Below are 22,441 nucleotides of genomic sequence, written 5' to 3'. Positions count from 1 at the left end.
AATTACAGAAGAAAAAATCAGGGGAAAAATTTTGAGAACATAGCAATAGAACTACCCAAAACAGAAACAAGAAAAAATAAATACTGAAATAAAATGCATAGCTGGGCATGGTGGCTCATATCTGTAATCCCACCACTTTGGGAGGCAGAGGTGGGAACACTGCTTGAGCCCAGGAGTTGCAGGCCAGTTTAGACAATAAAGCAAGACTCCAACTCTACAAAAAAAAATTTTTTTTAATTTTAATAAATTATCCTGGTATGCCTGTAGTCTCAACTATTTGAGGGGCTGAGGTGGGAGGACTGCTTCAGCCCAGAAGGTTGAGGCTGCAGTGAGCTGACATCCTGCCACTGCATTCCAGCCTGGGCAACAGAGGGAGATTTCACCTCAAAAAAAAAAAAAGGCCTACCTAATACATCTGTCAGTGCATTTTTCAAAGAAGAGAAAGTGAAAAAAATTTAAAGAAATAATAATTTAAAAGTTTCCAAACTGGAGTATAACTATAAACACACAGATTCAAGAAGCTCAATGAACCATACCAAGGCACATCATTACCAGAACATATATATATATATTTTTTGAGACAGGGTCTTGCTCTGTCGCCCCAGGCTAGAGTGCAGTGATGCAATCTTGGCTCACTGCAACCTCCTCCTCCCAGGTTCAAGTGATTCTTATACCTCAGCCTCCCTAGTAGCTGGGACCACAGGCACGCACCACCATGCCTGGCTAACTTTTTTATTTTTAGTAGAGAGAGGGTTTTGCCATGTTGGCCAGGCTGGTCTCAAACTCCTGGCCTCAAGTAATCCACCCGCCTTGGCCTCCCAAAGTGCTGGGATTACAGGCATGAGCCACCATGCATGGCTATTTTATTTTTTTAAGAGATGACATCTCGCTGTGTTGCCCAGTCTGGAGCTCAATGGCTATTCACAGGCACGATCATAGTGTTCTACAACCTCAAACTCCTGTGCTCAAGTGATCCTCCTACCTCAGGCCTCCCAAGTAGCTGAGACTACAGGCTTCATGAACCACCACACCCAGCTAAGGGAAAATCTTAAAAGCAGCCAGAGCAAAAGGACACATATAACAGCAGTTTCCAACCTTTTTGGCACCAGGGACCAGTTTTGTGGAAGACAAATTTTCCATGGACAGTAAGGGGATGGTTTCAGGATGAAACTGTTCCACCTCAGATCATCAGGCATTAGATTTGCCTAAGGACTATACAACCTAGATCCCTCACGTGCACAGTTCACAATAGGGTTCACACTCCTAAGAGAATCTAATGCCACTGCTGATCTGACAGGAGGCTGAGTTCAGGGGGTAATGTTCACTCGCCTGCCGCTTACCTCTTGGACCAGCACTGGTCCATGGCCCAGGGACTGGGGAACACTGACATATAGAAGAACCAAGATAAAGATAACAACAGAATTCTCTCTCTCTTTTTTTTATTTTTGAGATGGAGTTTCGCTCTTGTTGCCCAGGCTGGAGTGCAATGGCGCGATCTCGGCTCACCACAACCTCCGCCTCATTGGAAGCTATTCAAGCCCAAAGACAATGAAGTATCTTAAAAAACTAAGGCCGAGTGTGGTGGCTCATGTCTATAATCCCAGCACGTTGGGAGCCCAGCAGTTTACGTCTATAGTACACTTTTTTTTTTTTGCTAGAGTCTTGCTCTGTCTCCCAGGCTGGAGTGCAGTGGCGCCATCTCGGCTCACTGCAAGCTCCACCTCCTGGGTTCCTGCCATTCTCCTGCCTCAGCTTCCGGAGTAGCTGGGACTACAGGCGCCTGCCACCATGCCCGGCTAATTTTTTGTATTTTTAGTAGAGACGGGGTTTCACCATGTTAGCCAGTATGGTCTCGATCTCCTGACCTCGTGATCCACCCACCTCGGCCTCCCAGAGTGCTGGGATTACAGGCATCAGCCACTGCACCTGGCATTTCATTTTATTTTTTTTATTTATTTATTTATTTTCAGAAGGAGTCTCGCTCTGTAGCCCAGGCTGGAGTGCAATGGTGCGATCTTGGCTCACTGCAACCTCTGCCTCCTAGGTTCAAGCAACTCTCCTGCCTCAGCCTCCCCAGTAGCTGGGACCACAGGCACCCACCAACATGCCTGGCTAATTTTGGAATTTTTAGTAGAAATGGGGTTTCACCATATTGGCCAGACTGGTCTCGAACTCTTGACCTCAGGTAATCCACCTGCCTTGGCCTGCCAAAGTGCTGGGATTACAGGCATAAGCCAGGACGCCCAGCCTATAGTACACTTGAACTCGTAGTGCCTGTGAATAGCCACTATACTCCAGCCTGGGCAACACAGCAAGACCTCATCTCTAATAAAATAAAATAAAACAAAATAACATAAAGATTATCCAGTTTGGGGAACAAAAAGAAAAAAGAATGAAGAAAAATGAACAAAGTCTGAGAGACCTGTGGGACACCATCAAGCATACTAACAAATACTTACTAGGAGTCCTATGAGAGGAGAAAAAGGGGCAAGAATAATATTTAGTAAAATAATGGCCAAAAGCTCAAATTTGATGAAAATCACTAATCTATACATCCAGGAAGCTCAATAAATTCCAACCAGGAAAAACTCAGAGATCTACACCTAGGCATACAATCAAACTGTTAAAAAACAAAGACAAAGACAATCTTGAAAGCAGCAAAAGTGTCTTATCACACAAGAGATCCTTAAGATAACACATATTTTTCATCAGAAACCATGGAAGCTAAAATAATGCAAACCAAGCATTCCCAAAATCCAGCAAACCTATCCTTCAAAAACAAAGGAGAAAAAGATATTCCCAGAAAAACAGAAAGACATAATTCATCACTAGCAGACCTACTCTACAAGAAATGGCTCTACTCTAGGCTGGGTGTGGTGGCTCTCATCTGAAATCCCAACACTTTGGGAGGCCGAGGCGGGCTCTTGAGGTCAGGAGTTTGAGACTAGCCTGGCCAACATGGAAAAATCCCATCTCTACTAAAAATACAAAAAATTAGCCGGGTGTGGTGGCATACAACTGTAATCCCAGCCACTCGAGAGGCTGAGGTGTAAGAATCGCTTGAATCCGGGAGGCGGAGGTTAAAGTGAGCTGAGATCGCACCACTGCACTCCAGCCTGGGTGACAGAGCAAGAGTCTGTCTCAAAAAAAAAAAAAAAAAGAAAGAAAAGAAATGGCACAGCGGGCACGGTGGTGGCTCATGCCTGTAATCCCAGCACTTTGGGTGGCCGAGGCGGGCGGATCATTTGAGGTCAGGAGTTCTAGACCAGCCTGGCCAACATGGCGAAACCCCGTCTCTACTGAAAATACAAAAATTAGCCAGGCATGGTGGCATGCACTTGTAGTCCCATTTACTCGGGAGGCCGAGGCAGGAGAATCACTTGAACCTGGGAGGCGGAGGTTGCAGTGAGTGAACTGACATAGCGCATGTATACTTTTAATATGTGCAGTTTACTGTATGTCAACTATATTTCAATAAAGGTCTTTTTTTAAAAAGACAGAAAATAAAAATCGGACAAATGTATTAATGCTGGCCACTCAGTAACTGATATCATAGTACTGCAATTAATGTAATCCATATATAAGCATTTAAATGCACCAAGAAAGGTCCTATAAGAAACTCTAATAAGGCTTCTTAAAGGTGAAAATACCTGTGAACAGTATCTCAAGCAGGAAGAAATCAAGAGATTTCTGTTATCTATATTAATCACCTCTTAAGAAAGAATTCCCTAGTTATACATATTTACCTTATATGGATATTCATGCAAATACACTTTAACTATTTCAAAACGTTTTATCTACTTTATAAAAAATTATAAGGCTGGGCGCAGTGGCTCACGCCTGTAAATCCAGCACTTTGGGAGGCCGAGGAGGGTGGATCACAAGGTCAGGAGTTCGAGACCAGCCTGGCCAACATGGTGAAACCCCGTCTCTACTAAAAATACAAAAAAAATTAGCTGGGCATGGTGGTGGGCGCCTGTAATCCCAGCATCTAGGGAGGGTGAGACAGGAGAATCATTTGAACTTGGGAGGCAGAGGTGGCTGAGATCGCGCCATTGCACTCCAGCCTGGGCCACAGGGCAAGACTCTGTTTCAAAAAAAAAAAAAATTAGAGCCGGGCGCGGTGGCTCATGCCTGTAATCCCAGCACTTTGAGGCTGAGGCGGCCAGGCCACCTAAGGTCGGGAGTTCGAGACCAGCCTGACCAACAGGGAGAAACCCTGCCTCTATTAAAAATACAAAACTAGCTTGGCGTGGTGGTGCATGCCTGTAATCCCAGCAACTCAGGAAGCTGAGGCGGGAGAATCGCTTGAATCCGGGAGCGGAAGTTGCGGTGAGTTGAGATGGTGCCACTGCACTCCAGCCTTGGCAACAAGAGCAAAACTCCATCTCAACAAAAAAAAGGTGATCTGCCCACCTCAGCCTCCCAAAGTGCAGGTGTGAGCCACCTCGCCCGGCACTGAACTCACTCTTTATACACTCACTGCATCTCAATTTCTTCATCTACTAAATGGGTACAATAACACTTCCAACACCATGGGGTTGTGTGAGGATTAAATGAGAACAGATGTATAACACTTAATTTGTTGCCTGGAACACAGAAAGTGCTCCATAAATGTTATCTATTATTACCTGAATAAATGCTCAGCCTCCATGAGTCCAGTGCTGGAATGGCATCACATATAAGAAACAAGTCTAACCTCTGGGGGAGGAGGGGAAAAAAAAAAAAAAGTTAAAAGCAATTTTAAACCTTAATATATTAGATCCAATTCAAAATCCACAGCAGCACCTGTTAATATCATCTTTCCCAATTTCTTCGGCTCACAATGTTTCCCCTAACACTGCCCCGCCCTGAACCCTCTATATCCATTCCCACTGTCGATTTACAATAAAAAACCCTGCATTTTGTTCCTCTCTACATTGACTCCCTCTTTGTATGAGCATTTCTTGGCCTACCACTTTCTAACATAAATTAATCACCCAGTCTATTCCCTGAAATTCTTCAGCTGTTTTTTACTCATTAAAAAGAGTCGTCTAGGCTGGGCACGGTGGCTCACGCCTATAATCCTAGCACTTTGGGAGGTCCAGGCAGGTGGATCACGAGGCCAGGAGTTCAAGATCAGCCTAGCAAAGATGGTGAAACCCCATCTCTACTAAAAAAACACAAAAATTAGCCGAGTGTGTTGGCGGGCGCCTGTAATTGCAGCTACTCAGAAAGCTGAGCCAGAGAATTGCTTGAACCCAGGAGGCAGAGGGTGCAGTGAGCTGAGATCATGCCACTGCACTCCAGGCTGGGTGACAGAGTGAGACTCTCTCAAAAAAAAAAAGAGTAGTCTAGGCTGGGCATGGTGGCTCACACCTGTAACCCTAGCACTTTACTTTGGGAGGCCAAGGCAGGTGGATCACCTACTGTCAGAGGTTTGAGATCAGCCTGGCCAATATGGTGAAACACCATCTCTACTAAAAATACAAAAAATTACTGGGTAAGGTGGCATGCACCTGTAATCTCAGCTACTTGGGAGGCTGAGGGAGGAGAATGGCTTCAACCCAGGAGGCAGAAATTGCAGTGAGCCGAGATCACACCATCGCACTCCAGCCTGGGCAGCAGGAGCAAAACTCTATCTCAAAAAAAAAAAAAAAAAAAAAAATCGTCTAGAACTGAGCAAACAAAACTAGGATCTCTCTTAATAGATGAGAAGCAGAAGTGAAAAGAGGCCAGAGGCAGAATTTTATTCTGTGAATAGAAGTAGGCATTGCAAGTACATAATTTAGTATCTCTTCACTCTAAAAGCAGTAGTTATTATTATTACAAGACCCCTGAGGGCTGGCTGTTTAATCTATTTCAGGAGGCCACCACTGGAACCCTTAATATGCCCAAGTCAGTCTGTATTCTTGGAAGCCTTCAAAACACCCAAGCCCTACTGTGTTCTATGCTAAAGTGAGAATATCCTTAACTCACCATTTTGTTTTATAACCCTGTTCCACAAATACCACATCATGAAAGTCTGCCCTCTTGTATCTTAACAAAGGTTTCTATGAAAAAGTTCTAGTTTTTTTTTTTTTTATAGCCCCTGCACATCATGGTTTTGACATTAGGAACGTGGAGTAGTTGGCTAAAGTTGCGAAGGAATGGCCAGAGGATATTGCCTTTCCCATTTTCACCACTAGTGCTGGTCCTAAAACACTCCTCCTGTGGTAAACTTTTTCCCATGAAATACCTTGTTCTCCCCTATGCAAAATATTTACTAGTTTCCTTTCCCCATTGGCACTCAAGCCATGCCCAGATACATCTAATTTTTAAGTGGGCACATTGGGTTCACACTAAGAGCTTTGTCACACCAAGAGGTCACTCTCTAACTCTGATTAAGACAATCAAGAGCAACATAATTTTGACTTTCTTGCCCTAATTGTAATCATATCATAATTAAAAGTGAAATACTGTGGGCTGGGCACGGTGGCTCACGCCTATAATCCCAGCACTTTGGGAGGCTAAGGCAGGCGAATCACGAGGTCAGGAGTTCGAGACCAGCCTGGCCAACATGGTGAAACCCCGTCTCTACTAAAAATACAGAAATTAGCCCTCTCTTCCTTTCTCAGAAGGTAAAATTTATGCTTGGAAAATAAGATGGCAGTCATATCTGGCAGTTAACCATTCTCTGCCTCTGTGGGGCCCATATCCAATCTTCTGAGGCAGCAGCAATTGTCAAAGATCTGGCTACCAGCATAGCATTGAGGAGTGCTTCACAGCCTAGAACCATTTAGGCTAAATTGACCCAAGTAGCAAACACCTATAAGAGAATCACTGCTGATAAGACTTCTATGAAGGATTCCAAATGTCTTAAAAGATAACTTCACAGGAGTGGAAAGGAGCTGAACTCAGCCATCTGACTACTGAAGCGTTCTATAAACCTTTAGGCCAGGCACGGTGGCTCACACTTGTAATCCCAGCACTTTGGGAGGCCGAGGCGGGTGGATCAGGAGGTCAGGAGTTTGAGACCAGCCTGGCTGGTGTGGTGAAACACCGTCTCTACTAAAAATACAAAAATTAGCCAGGCACGATGGCGTGCACCTGTAGTCCCAGCTTCTCAGGAGACTGAGGCAGCAGAATCGCTTGACCCCGAGTGGTGGAGGTTGCAGTGAGCTGAGATCATGCCACTGCACTTCAGCCTGGGCAACAGAGTGAGACTCCGTCTCAAAAAATAAAATAAAATAAAATAAAAATAAAATAAAGCTTTAATAATGACCCTGTCACCAGAAAAAGACACTTTGTCCTAGCCTTCTAATCAGCTGTATTTAGCAGCCAACATCCATCTTTTGCAATTAAATGCCACCTCTTAGTTCCTATTGCTATCAAATTATCACAGGTTTAGGCAATAGATAAATCAGAAACTACAGTTAACTTGTCTAGGACCCAAGACAATTAATAAAATTTACTTGGAGAAGCAGAATAGCCTCTAGTCACCTGAAGACAAGTTTTAAAGATCTTAACAACTGTTAACACTTGGGCATGCCAAAATGGCTGTAATCTGAAAAACAGCCACATGTCACTTCTAATGGTGTCATACTAAAAGTGACCTTGCCCCTCCAAAAGTTTTTAAAGTAAGCTAAATCTTGAACAATGACTCCTACTCTTCTCCAAAATAGGAGCTATGACAGCTACCTTAATGGGATGCCCGATAAACTCAGGGCAAGGGGCTCACTGTGCTGACATTCTCACCTCACCTAGGACTTCTGCTGATTCATCCTGATGAGCTGATTAGTCACTGACTTGCCAAATAATCTTGTTTATTTCACATATAAAAACACTGTCTACTCCAGTGTGGCGATTCCTCAGGGATCTAGAACTAGAAATATCATTTGACCCAGCCATTCCATTACTGGGTATATACCCAAAGGATTATAAATCATGCTGCTATAAAGACACATGCAGATGTATGTTTACTGTGGCACTATTCACAATAGCAAAGACTTGGAACCAACCCAAATGTCCAACAATGATAGACTGAATTAAGAAAATGTGGCACATATACATCATGGAATACTATGCAGCCATAAAAATGATGAGTTCATGTCCTTTGTAGGGACATGGATGAAGCTGGAAACTATCATTCTCAGCAAACTATCACAAGGACAAAAAACCAAACACTGCATGTTCTCACTCATAGGTGGGAATTGAACAATGAGAACACATGGACACAGGAAGGGGAACATCACACTCCGGGGCCTGTTGTGGGGTGGCGGGATGGGGGAGGGATAGCATTAGGAGATATACCTAATGTAAATGACGAGTTAATGGGTGCAGCACACCATCATGGCACATGTATACATATGTAACAAACCTGCACGTTGTGCACATGTACCCTAGAACTTAAAGTATAATAAAAATACATATATATTAAAAAACACTGTCTACTCAAGACAACTACTATCCAGACACCTTCTGCTCCTGCAACAGAGCCTTTCCCTCTCTGACTTCATGGAGCAACTAGCGACAACAAAATATATATGTATATTTCAGGTCAATATTAGTAACTCTCTATAACTAACAAGCCATAAAGGGCTGGAAACAGAGCCCATAAAAGGACCAGAGTGTTAACCCTCAGAAATTGCCAATTTTTCAAAGAGATCAAAATCACCTGGAGAAGAAACACTATCTTTTCAGCATTAACAGATGTTTGGTATTATTACGGTAATCTGAAAAATAGTTGCTAAGCTGGGACCTGAAAATACCAGTCCCCAGCCACACCAAATAATCATAGAAATATTTATAAGTAAGCTTTGTTCTAACATGAACTTCAAAAAGAAAGACAAGTCAGGGCAATAAAAACAAGCAGAAAACATCCATTTCATTTAAAAAGAATGAAAGAGAGAAGGGGAAGGGGAAAAAGAGGAATAATAAAGAACTATGCCCACATTTAACATGGCCACAGTTATGTGTAGCAATTCCCATCAAGAAGTGCAGTTCATCTCAAAAAAAAAAAAAAAAAAAAAAAAGAGTGCAGTTCATTTCCCCACCCCTTGAATATGAGCTGGCCTTGTGACTTGCTTTAACCATCAGAGTGCAGCATGAATGACACTGCCACCACCGAGCCCAGGCCTCAAGAGGCCGTTCAGTTTCCACTCAAAACTCTTGGAACCTAACCATCATGCAAAGAAGCCAAGCCAGCCTGCAAGAGGCCATACCAACCTAGAGGACAGCTCTAGCCCAATGCTAGACATGTGAATGAGGCTATCCAGGTCCAACCAGCCCCTAGCTAACATGCCAACTGACCACAGATGAGTGAGCCCAGCCAAAAACCATGTGGAATACAGGCAAACTGTGACAGATGAGCCTTGCTCAAATTGCCAACCCACTTAAATCATAAACAAAGAATGCAGCTGACCATTGAACAATATAGGTTTATTACCAATGATAAAAATCGAGCTCTCAAGTGAAAATCAGAATTTTGAAAAACATGTAATCACTATGATAAGCTTGACAGTTTCTCAATAAAGACTATTCTGCCAGGCACAGTGGCTCATGCCTGTAATCCCAGAATTTTGGGAGGCCAAGGTAGGTGGATCATTTGGGGTCAGGAGTTCGAGACCAGCCTGGCCAACACAGTGAAACCCCTGCCTCTACTAAAAATACAAAAATTAGCCGGGTGTGGTGGCAGGCACCTGTAGTCCCAGCTACTCGGGAGGCTGAGGCAGGAGATCACTTGGACCCAGGAGGTGGAGGTTGCAGTGAGCCGAGATCGAGCTGCTGCATTCCAGCCTGGGCAACAAAGCAAGACTCTGTCTCAAAAAAATAGAAGAAAAAGTGCATGCACAAGCCAGACGCAGTGGCTTACACCTGTTATCCCAGCACTTCGGGAGGCCAAGGCAGGTGGATCTTCTGAAGTCAGGAGTTAAGAGACCATCCTGGCCAACACAGTGAAACCCCATCTCTACTAAAAATACAAAAATTAGCCAGACGTGGTGATAGGTGCCTGTAATCCCAGCTACTTAGGAGACTGAGGCAGGAGAATCTCCTGAATCCGAGAGGCAGAGGTTGCAGTGAGCTGAGATCCCACCACTGCACTCTAGCCTGGGCAAGAGAGCAAGACTCCATCTCAAAAAAAAAGAAAAAAAGGTGCATACATATCCCACAATACTCTGCATGCATAAACAAAAATAAGGAAATGTTTTTGGAGATAAGAGTCTCACTCTGTCGCCCAGGCTGGAGTGCAGTGACGCCACCTCAGCTCATCGCAACCTCCACCTCCTGGGTTCAAGCAATTCTCATACCTCAGCCTCCCAAATAGCCATGCACCACCACGTCCAGCTAATTTTTATATTTTTAGTAGAGTTGGGGTTTCACCATGTTGGCCAGGCTAGTCTCAAACTCCTGGCCTCCCAGCCTGACCAAAATGGCGAAACCCCATCTCTACTAAAAATACAAAAATTAGCCGGGCATGGTGGCAGGCGCTTGTAAATCTCAGCTACTCGGGAGGCTGAGGCAGGAGAATCACTTCAACCCGGGAGCCAGAGGCTGCAATGAGCTGAGATCAGAGCACTGTCCTCCAGTCTGAGCGACAGAGCAGGACTCCGTCTCCAAAAAAAAAACTCCTGGCCTCAAGTGATCCACCTGCCTTGGCCTCCCAAAATGCTGGGATTACAGGCATAAGCTACTGCAGCCAGCCAAAAATAAGGAAATTCTTGATGTATGATACTTAAAAGCTATATTGCTAAGTGAAAAAAGATGCAGAACCATTTTTGTAAAATGGGGGAAAATACACATATATAAACTTGCCTTTTTTATGCTTATCAACGCATATGAAGCACAAAAACTGGTAATAATAGTTGCCTCTGGAGAGAGGCATAGGAAGTGACTGCTTTGGGGGTATAAGAGCAAGATGGGGCCAGGCACGGTGGCTCATACCTGTAATCTCAGCACTTTGGGAGGCTGAGACGGGTGGATAACCTGAGGTTAGGAGTTTGAGACCAGCCTGACCAACATGGTGAAACCTCGTCTCTACTAAAAATACAAAACAGTTGGCCGGCTGCCGGTGGCTCACGCCTGTAATCCTAGCACTTTGGGAGGCCGAGGTGGGTGGATCACGAAGTCAAGAGATCGAGACCATCCTGGCCAACATTGTGAAATCCCATATCTACTAAAAATACAAAAATTAGCTGGGCGTGATGGCACACACCTGTAGTCCCAGCTACTTGGGAGGCTGAGGCAGGCGAATGGCTTGAACCTGGGAGGCGGAGGTTGTAGTGAGCCGAGATCACACCATTGCACTCCAGCCTGGGTGACAAGAGCGAAACTCAGTCTCACAAAGAAAAAAAAAAAAGAGCAAGATGGGGCCTGGCATGGTGGCTCACGCCTGTTACTCTAGCACTTTGGGAGACAGGGGCGAGTGTATTGCTTGAGCTCAGGAATTCGAGACCAGCCTGGGCAACATGGCAAAAACCCGTCTCTTCTAAAAATACCAAAAATTAGCTGAGTGTGGTGGCTCACACCTGTAGGCATGGTGGCTCACACCTGTAGTCCCAGCTCAACTTGTGAGGCTGAGGTGGGAGGAGGGAGGGTCACCTGAGCCCAGGAGGCTGCAGTGAGCCAAGATGATGCCACTACACTCCAGCCTGGGCGACAGAGTGAGACTCTGTCTCAAAAAAAAAAAGGCAAGATGGAAACTCCATTTCATACTTTTTTCTATCCTTAAAACTTTGAACCATATAAATGTAATACCAATTCAAAAAGTAAATCCAAAAATGTATAAGAATTCTCATTTTATATAAGGAACAACTTCTCATACTTTTTTCTCTAGTCTCCAAAAATATCCATCCCATGTGCTTACTTTGGCAGCACATATACTAAAAAAAAAAAAAAAAAAGTCCATTCCTAATTTTTTTTTTTTTTTTAGGATGGAGTTTCGCTCTTGTTGTCCAGGCTGGAGTGTAATGGTGCAATCTTGGCTCATCACAACCTCTGCGTCCCGGGTTCAAGTGATTCTCCTGCCTCATCCTCCCGAGTAACTGGGATTACAGGCATGCGCCACAACGCGTGGCTAATTTTGTATTTTTAGTAGAGATGGGGTTTCTCCATGTTGGTCAGGCTAGTCTCGAACTCCCAACCTCAGGTGATCCGCCCGCCTGGGCCTCCCAAAATGCTAGGATTACAGGCATGAGCCACCGCGCCTGGCCATCCATTCCTAATTCTTAACTATAGGTTCAGTGCTACCTAAACAAGGTATCTAGCCAGGCACGGTGGCTCACACCTGTAATCCCAGCACTTTGGGAGGCCGAGGAGGGCAGATCACGAGGTCAAGAGATCAAGACCATCCTGGCCAACAAGGTGAAACCTCGTCTCTATTAAAAATAAAGTAAAAAAAAAATTAAATGGGCATGGTGGCGTGCACCTGTAGTCCCAGCTACTCAAGAGGCTGAAACAGAATCGCTTGAACCCAGGAGGTGGAGGTTGCAGTGAGCCGAGATTGCGCCACTGCACTCCAGCCTGGCAACAGGGCGAGATTGTCTCAAAACAAAAACAAACAAACAAAAAAACAAGGTATCTAGGCCAGGCATGCTGGCTCACACCTGTAATCCCCATACTTTGAGGCTGAGGCCAGAGGATTACTTGAACGCAGGAGTTCAATACCAGCTTGAAAAACATAATGAGACCCCATCTGTATTTGTAAAACACAGATTTTACCTATAATTAATATGAGACAAAGATACCCACCCACCATGAAACTTTGAATTGTTAAGTTGGTTAACTAGTGATTCTGGGGTAGGGTCAGAATTTTCATCTTTTACATTATATATGTTTTTCCTTTCTTTCTCTTTTTTCAAAACAGGGTCTCACTCTGTTGCCCCAGCTAGAGTACAGTGACATGATTATAACTCACTGTAACCTCAACCTCCTGGGCTGGAGTAATCTTCCCACCTCAGCCCCCCAAAGCAGCTAGGACTACAGGTATGTGTCGCAGCACACTCAAGTAATTTAAAAAATTTTTTTGTAGAGATGCGGGTCTCACTGTGTTGACTAGGCTGGCTTTTATACTATAAAATCATTTAAATTTCTCATAATGAGTACATATTACTTTTGTAATTTGAAAAATGCAAATTTCTATATGATTGAAAATGTTAAAGGAAAACCACGTGTAATCCCAGCTACTTGGGAAGCTGAGGCAGGAAAATCGCTTGAATCTGGGAGGTGGAGGTTGCAGTGAGCCAAGATCTTGCCACTGCACTCCAGCCTGGGCAACACAGCAAGACTCCTTCTCAAAAAAAAAAAAAAAATTAAAAGATGTTAAACATGCACTGACCAACTACAACAGACTTTATTTGGATCCTATTTTAAACATATAAGCTACTAAAAAAATCATGATACAATCAGTGAAATATGAACACCAGGTATTTAATATTAAGGAATTTTTTTTCTTTTTTTCTTTTTTGAGACAGAGTCTCACTCTGTTGCCCAGGCTGGAGTGCAGTGGCACGATCTCAGCTCACTGCAACCTCCGCCCTCTGGGTTCAAGCAATTCTCCTGCCTCAGCCTCCCGAGTAGCTGGGATTACAGGCGTTTGCCACTGCGCCCAGCTAATTTTTTGTGTTTTTAGTAGAGATGGGGTTTCACCATCTTGACCAGGCTGGTCTTGAACTCCTGACCTCGTGATCCACCCGCCTCGGCCTCCCAAAGTGCTGAGATTACAGGTGTGAGCCACCACACCCGGCCTGGAATTATTATTTTAAACGGGCAATTGGTTTTTTAAAGTCCTTATTTTTGTGCGTGTTTTTTTGTTTTCTTTTTTAAAGAAAAAGGTCTTGCTCTGCTACCCAGGCTACAGTGCAGTTGTAAAATCACGGCTCACTGCAACCTGAAACTCCTGGGCTCAAACAATCCTCTCAGCTCAACCTCCCACATGGCTGGGGACTACAGGTGCGTGCCACCACATCCAGCTAATTTTTTGTTTTTCTGATGGTGGAGTCTCACTCTGTTGCCCAGGTTGGAGTGCAGTGGCGTGAACTCAGCTAACTGTAACCTCCACCTCCCAGGTTCAAGCCATTCTCCTGCCTCAGCCTCCCGAGTAACTGAAATTACAGGCGTTCGCCACCACGCCCAGCTAGTTTTTATTATTTTAGGTAGAAACAGGGTTTCACCATGTTGGTCAGGCTGGTCTTGAACTCCTAACCTCAAATGATCCTCCCACCTCGGCCTCCCAAAGTGCTGGCATTACAGATGTAAGCCACCATGCCTGCCCTAAATTTTAAACTCTTTGTAGAGATGAGGTCTCACTATATTGCTCAGGCTGGTCTTGAACTCCTGACCTCAAGTGATCCTCCCACTTCGGACTCCCAAAGTGCCAGGATTATAGGCACGAGCCACCACACCCACAAGTCCTTATTTTTTTAGATACATGCTGATATATTCGTAGGCGAAATAACATATCAAGGATTTCCTTCAAAATAATCAATAAGGGGCCAGGCTTGGTGGTTCCTGTCTGTAATCCCAGCACTTTGAGAGGCCAAGACAGGTGGGTTGGTTAAGCTCAGGAGTTCGAGACCAGCCTGGGCAACATGGTTAAACCCTGTCTCTATTTAAAATCAAAAACAAAACAATAAGGGAGGTACTAGGAAAATTAACCATGAGCAGATAATTGCATATGGACATTCGTTATACCACTCTTGTTGCTTTTGAATATGTATGAAATTTTCCATAGTAAAATGTTTCATAAAAGAGCAAATCTCAAAAAAGAAATATATATATATTTGAAATATGATGATCCATGAGAATTCCACCCTCATGAGGGGATTAATGCTATTATCGAGGGAGTGGGTTAGTTACCTCAGGAGTGGATTACTGATTAAAAGGATGAGTTTGGCTTGAAAAAAAAAAGATGATGACCGAAATGAATCTTGTATACTAATCTTTAAAGCCTAGTTCAATTTCTACTTCTTCCATCATGATGCCTTTCTTTTTTTTTTTTTGAGACGGAGTCTCACTCTGTCGCCCAGGCTGGAGTGCAGTGGCGCAGTCTCGGCTCACTGCAAGCTCCGCCTCCCGGGTTCACGCCATTCTCCTGCCTCAGCCTCTCCGAGTAGCTGGGACTACAGGCGCCCGCCACCACGCCCAGCTAAGTTTTTTGTATTTTTTAGTAGAGACGGGGTTTCACCGTAGTCTCGATCTCCTGACCTCGTGATCCGCCTGCCTCGGCCTCCCAAAGTGCTGGGATTACAAGCGTGAGCCACCGCATCCGGCCCATGATGCCTTTCTATATTGACTTCTCTCTTATTTTGTATCTGTTTATACTGAGCAATTGACTTAATTAAATTATACTGCATTCTGTTTCCATCACAGGATCTAATCCATTATATCCTGCTCATTAATTGTTCATTTTTTATCTCTACAGCTAGCCGGTCAGTAAGGTTCTTTAATACACACAAACCCTAAAAATGATTATTAAGCCTCCTAATGATCCCAAGTACCTTATCTGACACTCAAGTTGTCTCAAAAAACCTTGGGACCTATGGAAAAATACAATATTCTTCCTTATCACCCCAATAGCCACTTTGCACTAAAACTAAGTTTTTACTCTAGTAAAACATACAATATTATCTTCTTCAAATTTTACACAGATCACACCAAACGTCTCTAGCCACTTAAGGCACGCTAATACGCACCAGCTTTCCTTCTCCCAGAGTTCAAATGAGCATATTTATACTCTGTCACAGAAAGAGAATTATATACTACTAGATTTAAATAGAAGTTCTGTTAACTAACTGATAGAGTGAAGTTATTTAATAAAAACTACAGCTTAGAGGTGGGGCAAAAAAAAAAAGAAAAAAAAAATTTGGCTGCAATACACAGAGAGCCTACCCAAAGGAAAAGTCACAAAACCCAGGAAAAAAAGAAATCACTACCTAATTGAAGACCAATTAAGACCACCTGGTATATTGGAGTACATACAAGCTTCAGAGATGACATATAGCCCCTTTATCCCTTTTGTAAAGTGTTAAGATAATTGGTTTATTCCTCCAATTATAAAAATAAATATTCTTTATGAATAGAAATAAGCTAAAGGAAAACAAAAATTTACCCCATAACCCCCTTCATAACTTTTTTGTCTCAGTAAGTTCTTTGAAGACAGCTCGTTTTTCCAAAGAAAACATGTCCCTCCCTTCTAAAACTGATGTAGGAAGACCCAGAAGGAAGGAAAGAAAAGAAAAAAAGCACATGGGCTTAAATCAATGAGAGAATATGTACATTTGTTTTTCAATTTTCTCTTACATTTACCATTTGTATAAATCTAGGGTAAGAATAACCACACATTCCATTTTTATGAATTATTTTTGTTGGTTAATAAATGTTCAGCATTTTTTTCTACTGTCCCTAAAACTGCTTGCTATAGTAGCAACAAGGTCCTACTTTTCCAAATACCAGATCAGGTGGTAAACATCTCATAGTCACTCTGTATGTGTAATCTTACTCTATTTTAACTTATTTTTCATTTAAATGAATTACTCAACATAACCATTCCTTTTATGTGCCATTTCTTGTGTTGAGGCTCTACCAACTATTAATACATCAATAGATCTTCACACTACCAGGGAGGTAGTATAACCTTAAAAAAAAAAAAAAAATTTACATTTCATGGACAGCTAAACATACATGGAATTACTAAGGTTCTTCTCAAAGTATCCTACATAAACTCTAGTCTGAATTCAATACATGGAAAACAATTCCAGCATCGTAACATTCTCCCACAAGCACCCAAGTGTAAGGCTCACCTGATCTCAAGCTCAAATGTATTGCCCCAACCATCCAGGTGAAGTGTTAAGAAGTGTATTTATTAAGCAATATATTTAGTGGCCAGGCACAATGGTTCACGCCTGTAATTCCAACAGTTTTAGAGGCTGAGGCAGGAAGATCACTTGAGGCCAGGAGTTTGAGACCAGCCTGGGCAACATGGCAAGACCCTCTCTCTGCAGAAAAATTAAAAAATTAGCCAGGCATGGTGTGTGTGCCTGTAGTCTCAGCTATGTGGGAGGATGAGGCAGAAGATCGCTTGAGCCACAGAGGTTGAAGCTATGGTGAGCCATGATGGCACCACTGTATTACAGCCTGAGTGACAGAGCAAGACCCTGTCTCTAAATAAATAAAAAGAAACTCTATTTATCAAGTATAATTTGGAAAGACACTAGGGAAAAAATAGTGGATTTCAATTCTACAGGAGAGCTCTACATGGTTCTAAATTTGGCCAAGTAACAGAAATAATGGGAAAGTATACAATTCATCTTAATATCTGCAATTTATGTTACTAGGCAGCTCATTTCTTAAGTAAGAGCAGTCATCCACATAAAACAAAAGCCACACAATTAACTGATAAGTTAGTAAGTTAATTAAAATACCAGCTAAAACGTCTGAAAATGACCACCTTCCCCCATCAAGAAGTATTTTATACTTCCTCAATAGCAATAATATGCAGGATTTTTGTTTGTTTTTTTGAGACAGCGTCTCACTCTGTTGCCCAGGCTGGATGGAGTGCAGTGGTGTGATCTTGGCTGTCTGCAACCTCAGCCTCCAGGGTTCAAGCAATTCTTCTACCTCAGCCTCCTGAGTAGCTGGGATTACAAATGTCCACCATCACACTTAGCTAATTTCTGTATTTTCAGTAGAGACCATGTTCGCCAGGCTGGTCTCAAACTCCTGACCTCAAGTGATCCACCTGCCTCAGCCTCCCAAAATGTTGGGATTACAGGCATGAGCCACGGCCTAATATGCAGAATTGTAACTATTTCAAAGGAACATGTTACTAACACATCATCACCTTCTGTGCAGCTTATTTATATGTTTCCACATCAAAGAAATATGCAGATACATTTAATGGGTTTCACCTTCAGTGCAAAATATTTTTGTGGATAAGACTGACATGTCTGGTTTCATGTAGAGTCCCAGAGCAGTACATTCTCAAGCTGTTGAATAAGAAGTGATTTTGATATAACAGATCCCAATTCCAAGGCTAATCCTATTTCGGACTTTCTAAAACATGAGACCTCATCAAGAACTATAAAACTATGCTCCAACAGAAACGTTCAATACACTGAACACCATGATGTGGTTAGGCTTTGTATCCCCACCCAAATATCATCCTGAATTGTAATACCCAGGTGTTGACGGAGAGACCTGGTGGGAGGTGACTGGGTCATAGGGGTGGTTTCCCCCATGCTGTTCTTGTGATAGTCAGTGAGTTCTCACAAGAGCTGATGGTTTTACAAGGGGCTTTTCCCCCTTTGCTTCCTTCACATGCTCTCTCACCTGCTGTCATGTAAGACATGCCTGCTTTTTCTTCCACCATAATTTTAAGTTTCCTGAGGCCTGCCCACCCATTTGAAACTGTGAGTCAATTAAACCTCTTTTCTTTATAAATTAGCCAGTCTCGGGCATTTCTTTATAACAATGTGAGAACAAACAAATACACATCCTAACTTCATATGAGTTCTAGATTGTATTCACAGATCAATACGTAAAATATATATGCAGATGAATGCAAGACGCAGGTTCAAAATACAAAATATTGGCTGGGCGCGGTGGCTCATGCCTGTAATCCCAGCACTTTGGGAGGCCAAGGGGGGCGAATCACTTGAGATCAGGAGGTCAAGAATAGCCTGACCAACATTGCGAAACCTTATCCCTACTAAAAATACAAAAAAATGAGCCAAGCATGGTGGCACGCGCCCAGCTAGTTGGGAGGCTGAGGTGGGAGAATCACTTGAACTTGAGAGGCGGCGGCTGCAGTGAGCCGAGATCGCACTACTGCACTCCAGCCTGGGCAACAGAGTGAGATTCTGTCTCAAAGAAAAAATTAAAACAAACAAACACACAAAACCCACAAAGCATTAAAGGCCTGGGTTGAGAAGATTCCCTACCTAAGAATATTTTAATTCAGACAGCAGAAGATATAAAGAGGGAAACAACTCTTAAGTGACTACAGCCTGGATTACCTGAGCCTAAGAGGGATATGAGAATGTATTTTTGGCCAGGCGTAGTGGCTCACATCTGTAATCCCAGCACTTTGGGAGGCCGAGGCGGGCAGATCACAAGGTCAGGAGTTTGAGACCAGCCTGGCCAACATGGTGAAACCCCGTCTCTACTAAAAACACACAAAAAATTAGCCAGGCACAGGCCGGGCGCGGTGGCTCACACCTGTAATCCCAGCACTTTGGGAGGCCGAGGCAGGCGGATCACGAGGTCAGGAGATCAAGACCATCCTGGCTAACAGGTGAAACCCCGCCTCTACTAAAAATACAAAAATTAGCCAGGTGTGGTAGCGGGCGCCTGTAGTCCCAGCTACTCTGGAGGCTGAGGCCAGAGAATGGCATGAACCCGGGAGGCGGTGCTTGCAGTGAGCCGAGATCACACCACTGCACTCCAGCCTGGGCCACAGAGCGAGACTCCGTCTCAAAAAAAATAAATTAAAAAAAAAAAAAAAATTTTAGCCAGGCATGGTGGCATGTGCCTGTAGTCCAGCTACTTAGGAGGCTGAGGCAGGAGAATTGCTTGAACCTGGAAGGCAGAGGTTGCAGTGAGCCAAGATCGTGCCACTACACTCCAGCCTGGACAACAGAGCGAGACTCTGTCTCAAAAAAAAGAAGAAAGAAAAAGAAAAACTTATGTCACCACCAAATTAGGTGAAAAAAAGCAATACAATGCCAATCTTCTATGCAATAGCCCATCTCCCATGGCAAGTCACCATAACTACTTATAAATCACTTCATTATGTGAAATAATTCAGGTTAAGGCTAGGCATGGTAGCTCACATCTGTACTCCCAACACTTTGGGATGCTGAGGTGCGAGGATCACTTGAGCCCATGAGTTCAAGACCAGCCAGGCCAATATAGTGCAACCTTCTATTTAAAAAAAAAAAAAAAAAAAAAAAAAAAGGCTGGGCACAGTGGCTCATGCCTGTAATCCCAGCACTTTGGGAGGCTGAGGTGGGCAGATCGCTTGAAGTCAGGAGATCAAGACCAGCCTGACCAACATGGTGAAACCCCTTCTCTACTAAAAATACAAAAATTAGCCAGGCATGGTGGCGGGCACCTGTAATCCCAGCTACTCAGGAGGCTGAAGCAGGAGAATCGCTTGAACTCAGGAGGTGGAGGTTGCAGTGAGCCGAGATCATACCACTGCACTCCAGCCTGGGTGACAGAGCAAGACTCCATCTCAAGGAAAAAACAACAACAACAACAAAACAAACTCAGGTTAGATACTTTATTGCTCAAGCAAATCTGGGAAGACACAGAGTCTTAGATCTATAATCCACTCTTTTCTTTTTTTTTTTTTTGAGATGGAGTCTCACTCTGTCACCTAGGCTGGAGTGCGTGGCGCAGTCTCAGCTCACTGCAACCTCCGCCTCCCGAGTTCAAGCGATTCTCCCGCCTCAGCCTCCCGAGTAGCTGAGATTACAGGCACGCACCACCATACCCAGCTAAATTTTTTGTATTTTTAGTAGAGAAGGGGTTTCATCATGTTGGTCAGGCTGGTCTTGAACTCCTGACCTCAAATGATCCACCCACCTCAGCCTCCTAGAGTGCTGGGATCACAGGCATGAGCCACCACGCCCGGCCCACTCTATCTTTTTTTTACTATAAATAACTAATCTCATAAAAATAACAAAGAATAGGCCAGGCACAGTGGCTCATGCCTGTAATCCCAGCACTCTGGGAGGCTGAGGCGGGCTGATCACTTGAGGTCAGAAGTTCGAGACCAGCCTGGCCAACATGGTGAAACCCCATCTCTACTAAAAATACAATAATTAGTCTAGCCGGGCGTGGTGATGCGAACCTGTCATCCTAGCTACTGGGAAGGCTGAGGCACGAGAATCGCTTGAACCCGGGAGGCGAAGTTGCAGTGAGCTGAGATCACATCACTGCACTCCAGCCTGGGCAAAGAGAAAGACTCCATCCCCAAAAAAAAAAAAAAAACCCAAAGAATAGACAATTAAGAATGAGAAGCAGGCCAGGTGCGGTGTCTCACGCCTATAATCCCAGCACTTTGGGAGGCCGAGGCAGACGGATTAGCTCAGCTGAGGTCAGGATTTCGAGACCAGCCTGGCCAACATGGCAAAACCCCGTCTCTACTAAAAATACAAAAATTAGCTGGGCATGGTAGCAAACGCCTAGAATCCCAGCTACTCAGGAGTCTGAGGCAGGAGAATCACTTGTACCCAGTAGGCGGAGGTTGCAGTGAGCCGACATCACACCACTGCACTCCAGCCTGGGTGACAAGAGCAAAACTCCGTCAAAAAAAAAATACAAAAGAAAAGAATGAGAAGCAATTTCTCTTTATAGCAACCATTCCCTATTCAAGGAATCAGGATTCCTTACAGAAACAATTGATTCCAAGTCTGGGGCAAGTAAAATACAAAGTGAGCGCAGAACCCCTTGTTGTGCCAGAGTGTAAGGAAGTGCTCAAAACATGACAGGGATATGTTAAAAGGACAAAGCAGCCAGCTTGAAGGGGCTCCCTCAAGCCCCTTCGAATCAAATTTAGGACAATTTTCATATTTCTAATAATGAATATTACTGGTACTTTTAATACTAACAGTAAGGGATTGTAACTTGTTGAATTTTTTTAAACTATCAAATCTATAGTTATCCTCAAAAACATAAGGGAGGAGAAAAGCTCTTCTCTTTAGAACAATACCAGCCGTAAATGCAGAGGGACTGAGAGAATGTGAAAATCAACATATTCAAAGCACCAGTGGTGTTCCCTTCCACAGCACATATACTAAAATTGGACTGATACAGAGAAGATTTAGCATGGTCCCTGACCAAGGATAACATGCAAATTAATGAAGTATTCTATTAAAAAAGGAAAAAAGAAACCACTAGTATAATAACAAATTCAGACAAGGATCATCAATGGATGCTAATGTCACTAGGTAAAAGGTTGTGGAGGAAAAGAGACCCAAAATCTTAAATGTATCATCCCACAGCTGTTTCTTAATTTTTACCAAAGGAAAAGGATCCAACATCACAAGGCCAGGGGTGGGAAAAAAAAAAAAGCGGAAAGATTCCTTTACAATGAAGAAATCTAGCAGATATCAATTTAACCAAGCAGACATCAATTTAACCAAGCAGACATCAATTTAACCAAGCAGACATCAATTTAACCAAGTGATCAAAGTTAACATAATCAATAATGAGACAAAGTGACATTATGTGCACACAACATCACCTGGGTAGTATTCTTGCCAAGTATATTTGACTTGAATCTAATCATGACAAATTCAAATTGTACAACATTCTTCAAAACAACTGGCCTGGACACTTCAAAAATATTAATAACATGAAAAAAAAAAAACAGAAGAGAACTGCTCTAGGTTAAAAGAGACTACAAACATACAACGATTAAATGCAACACATGTTCCTTGTAGGAATCCAGGATTGTGGGGGTAAGTTGTAAAGCAGG

The 22,441-nt window shown here is 43.4% G+C and overlaps 1 protein-coding gene and 1 non-coding gene across 7 annotated transcripts in view; one reads left to right on the top strand and one right to left on the bottom strand.

Moving 5' to 3' along the window:
• Window positions 1-22,441, bottom strand: part of R3HDM2 (R3H domain containing 2) — a 183,436-nt gene that overhangs the window by 145,576 nt on the left and 15,419 nt on the right. For 3 of the 6 annotated variants that reach the window (XM_032173278.2, XM_058426212.1, XM_058426217.1), the window contains exon 2: window positions 4,632-4,701. The exons of the other annotated variants lie outside the window; for them this stretch is intronic. Coding sequence is in view for 2 of the 3 variants with exons in the window: in XM_058426212.1 (XP_058282195.1) it covers window positions 4,632-4,701 (70 nt within the window). In the remaining variant the exon portion in view is untranslated. The remainder of the gene's footprint in view (window positions 1-4,631; window positions 4,702-22,441) is intronic. 6 annotated transcript variants of the gene reach the window in all.
• Window positions 21,734-21,841, top strand: LOC116481294 (U6 spliceosomal RNA). Its single transcript, XR_004251470.1, has one exon. It is a non-coding gene; the product is annotated as a U6 spliceosomal RNA (small nuclear RNA).

This window comes from Hylobates moloch, unplaced genomic scaffold, assembly GCF_009828535.3.
Source record: "Hylobates moloch isolate HMO894 unplaced genomic scaffold, HMol_V3 SCAFFOLD_13, whole genome shotgun sequence".
In the NCBI taxonomy this organism is placed as follows: Eukaryota; Metazoa; Chordata; class Mammalia; order Primates; family Hylobatidae; genus Hylobates; species Hylobates moloch.
Note: the sequence above shows the minus strand (reverse complement) of the source record. Positions and strands in the feature narration are given on the sequence as shown.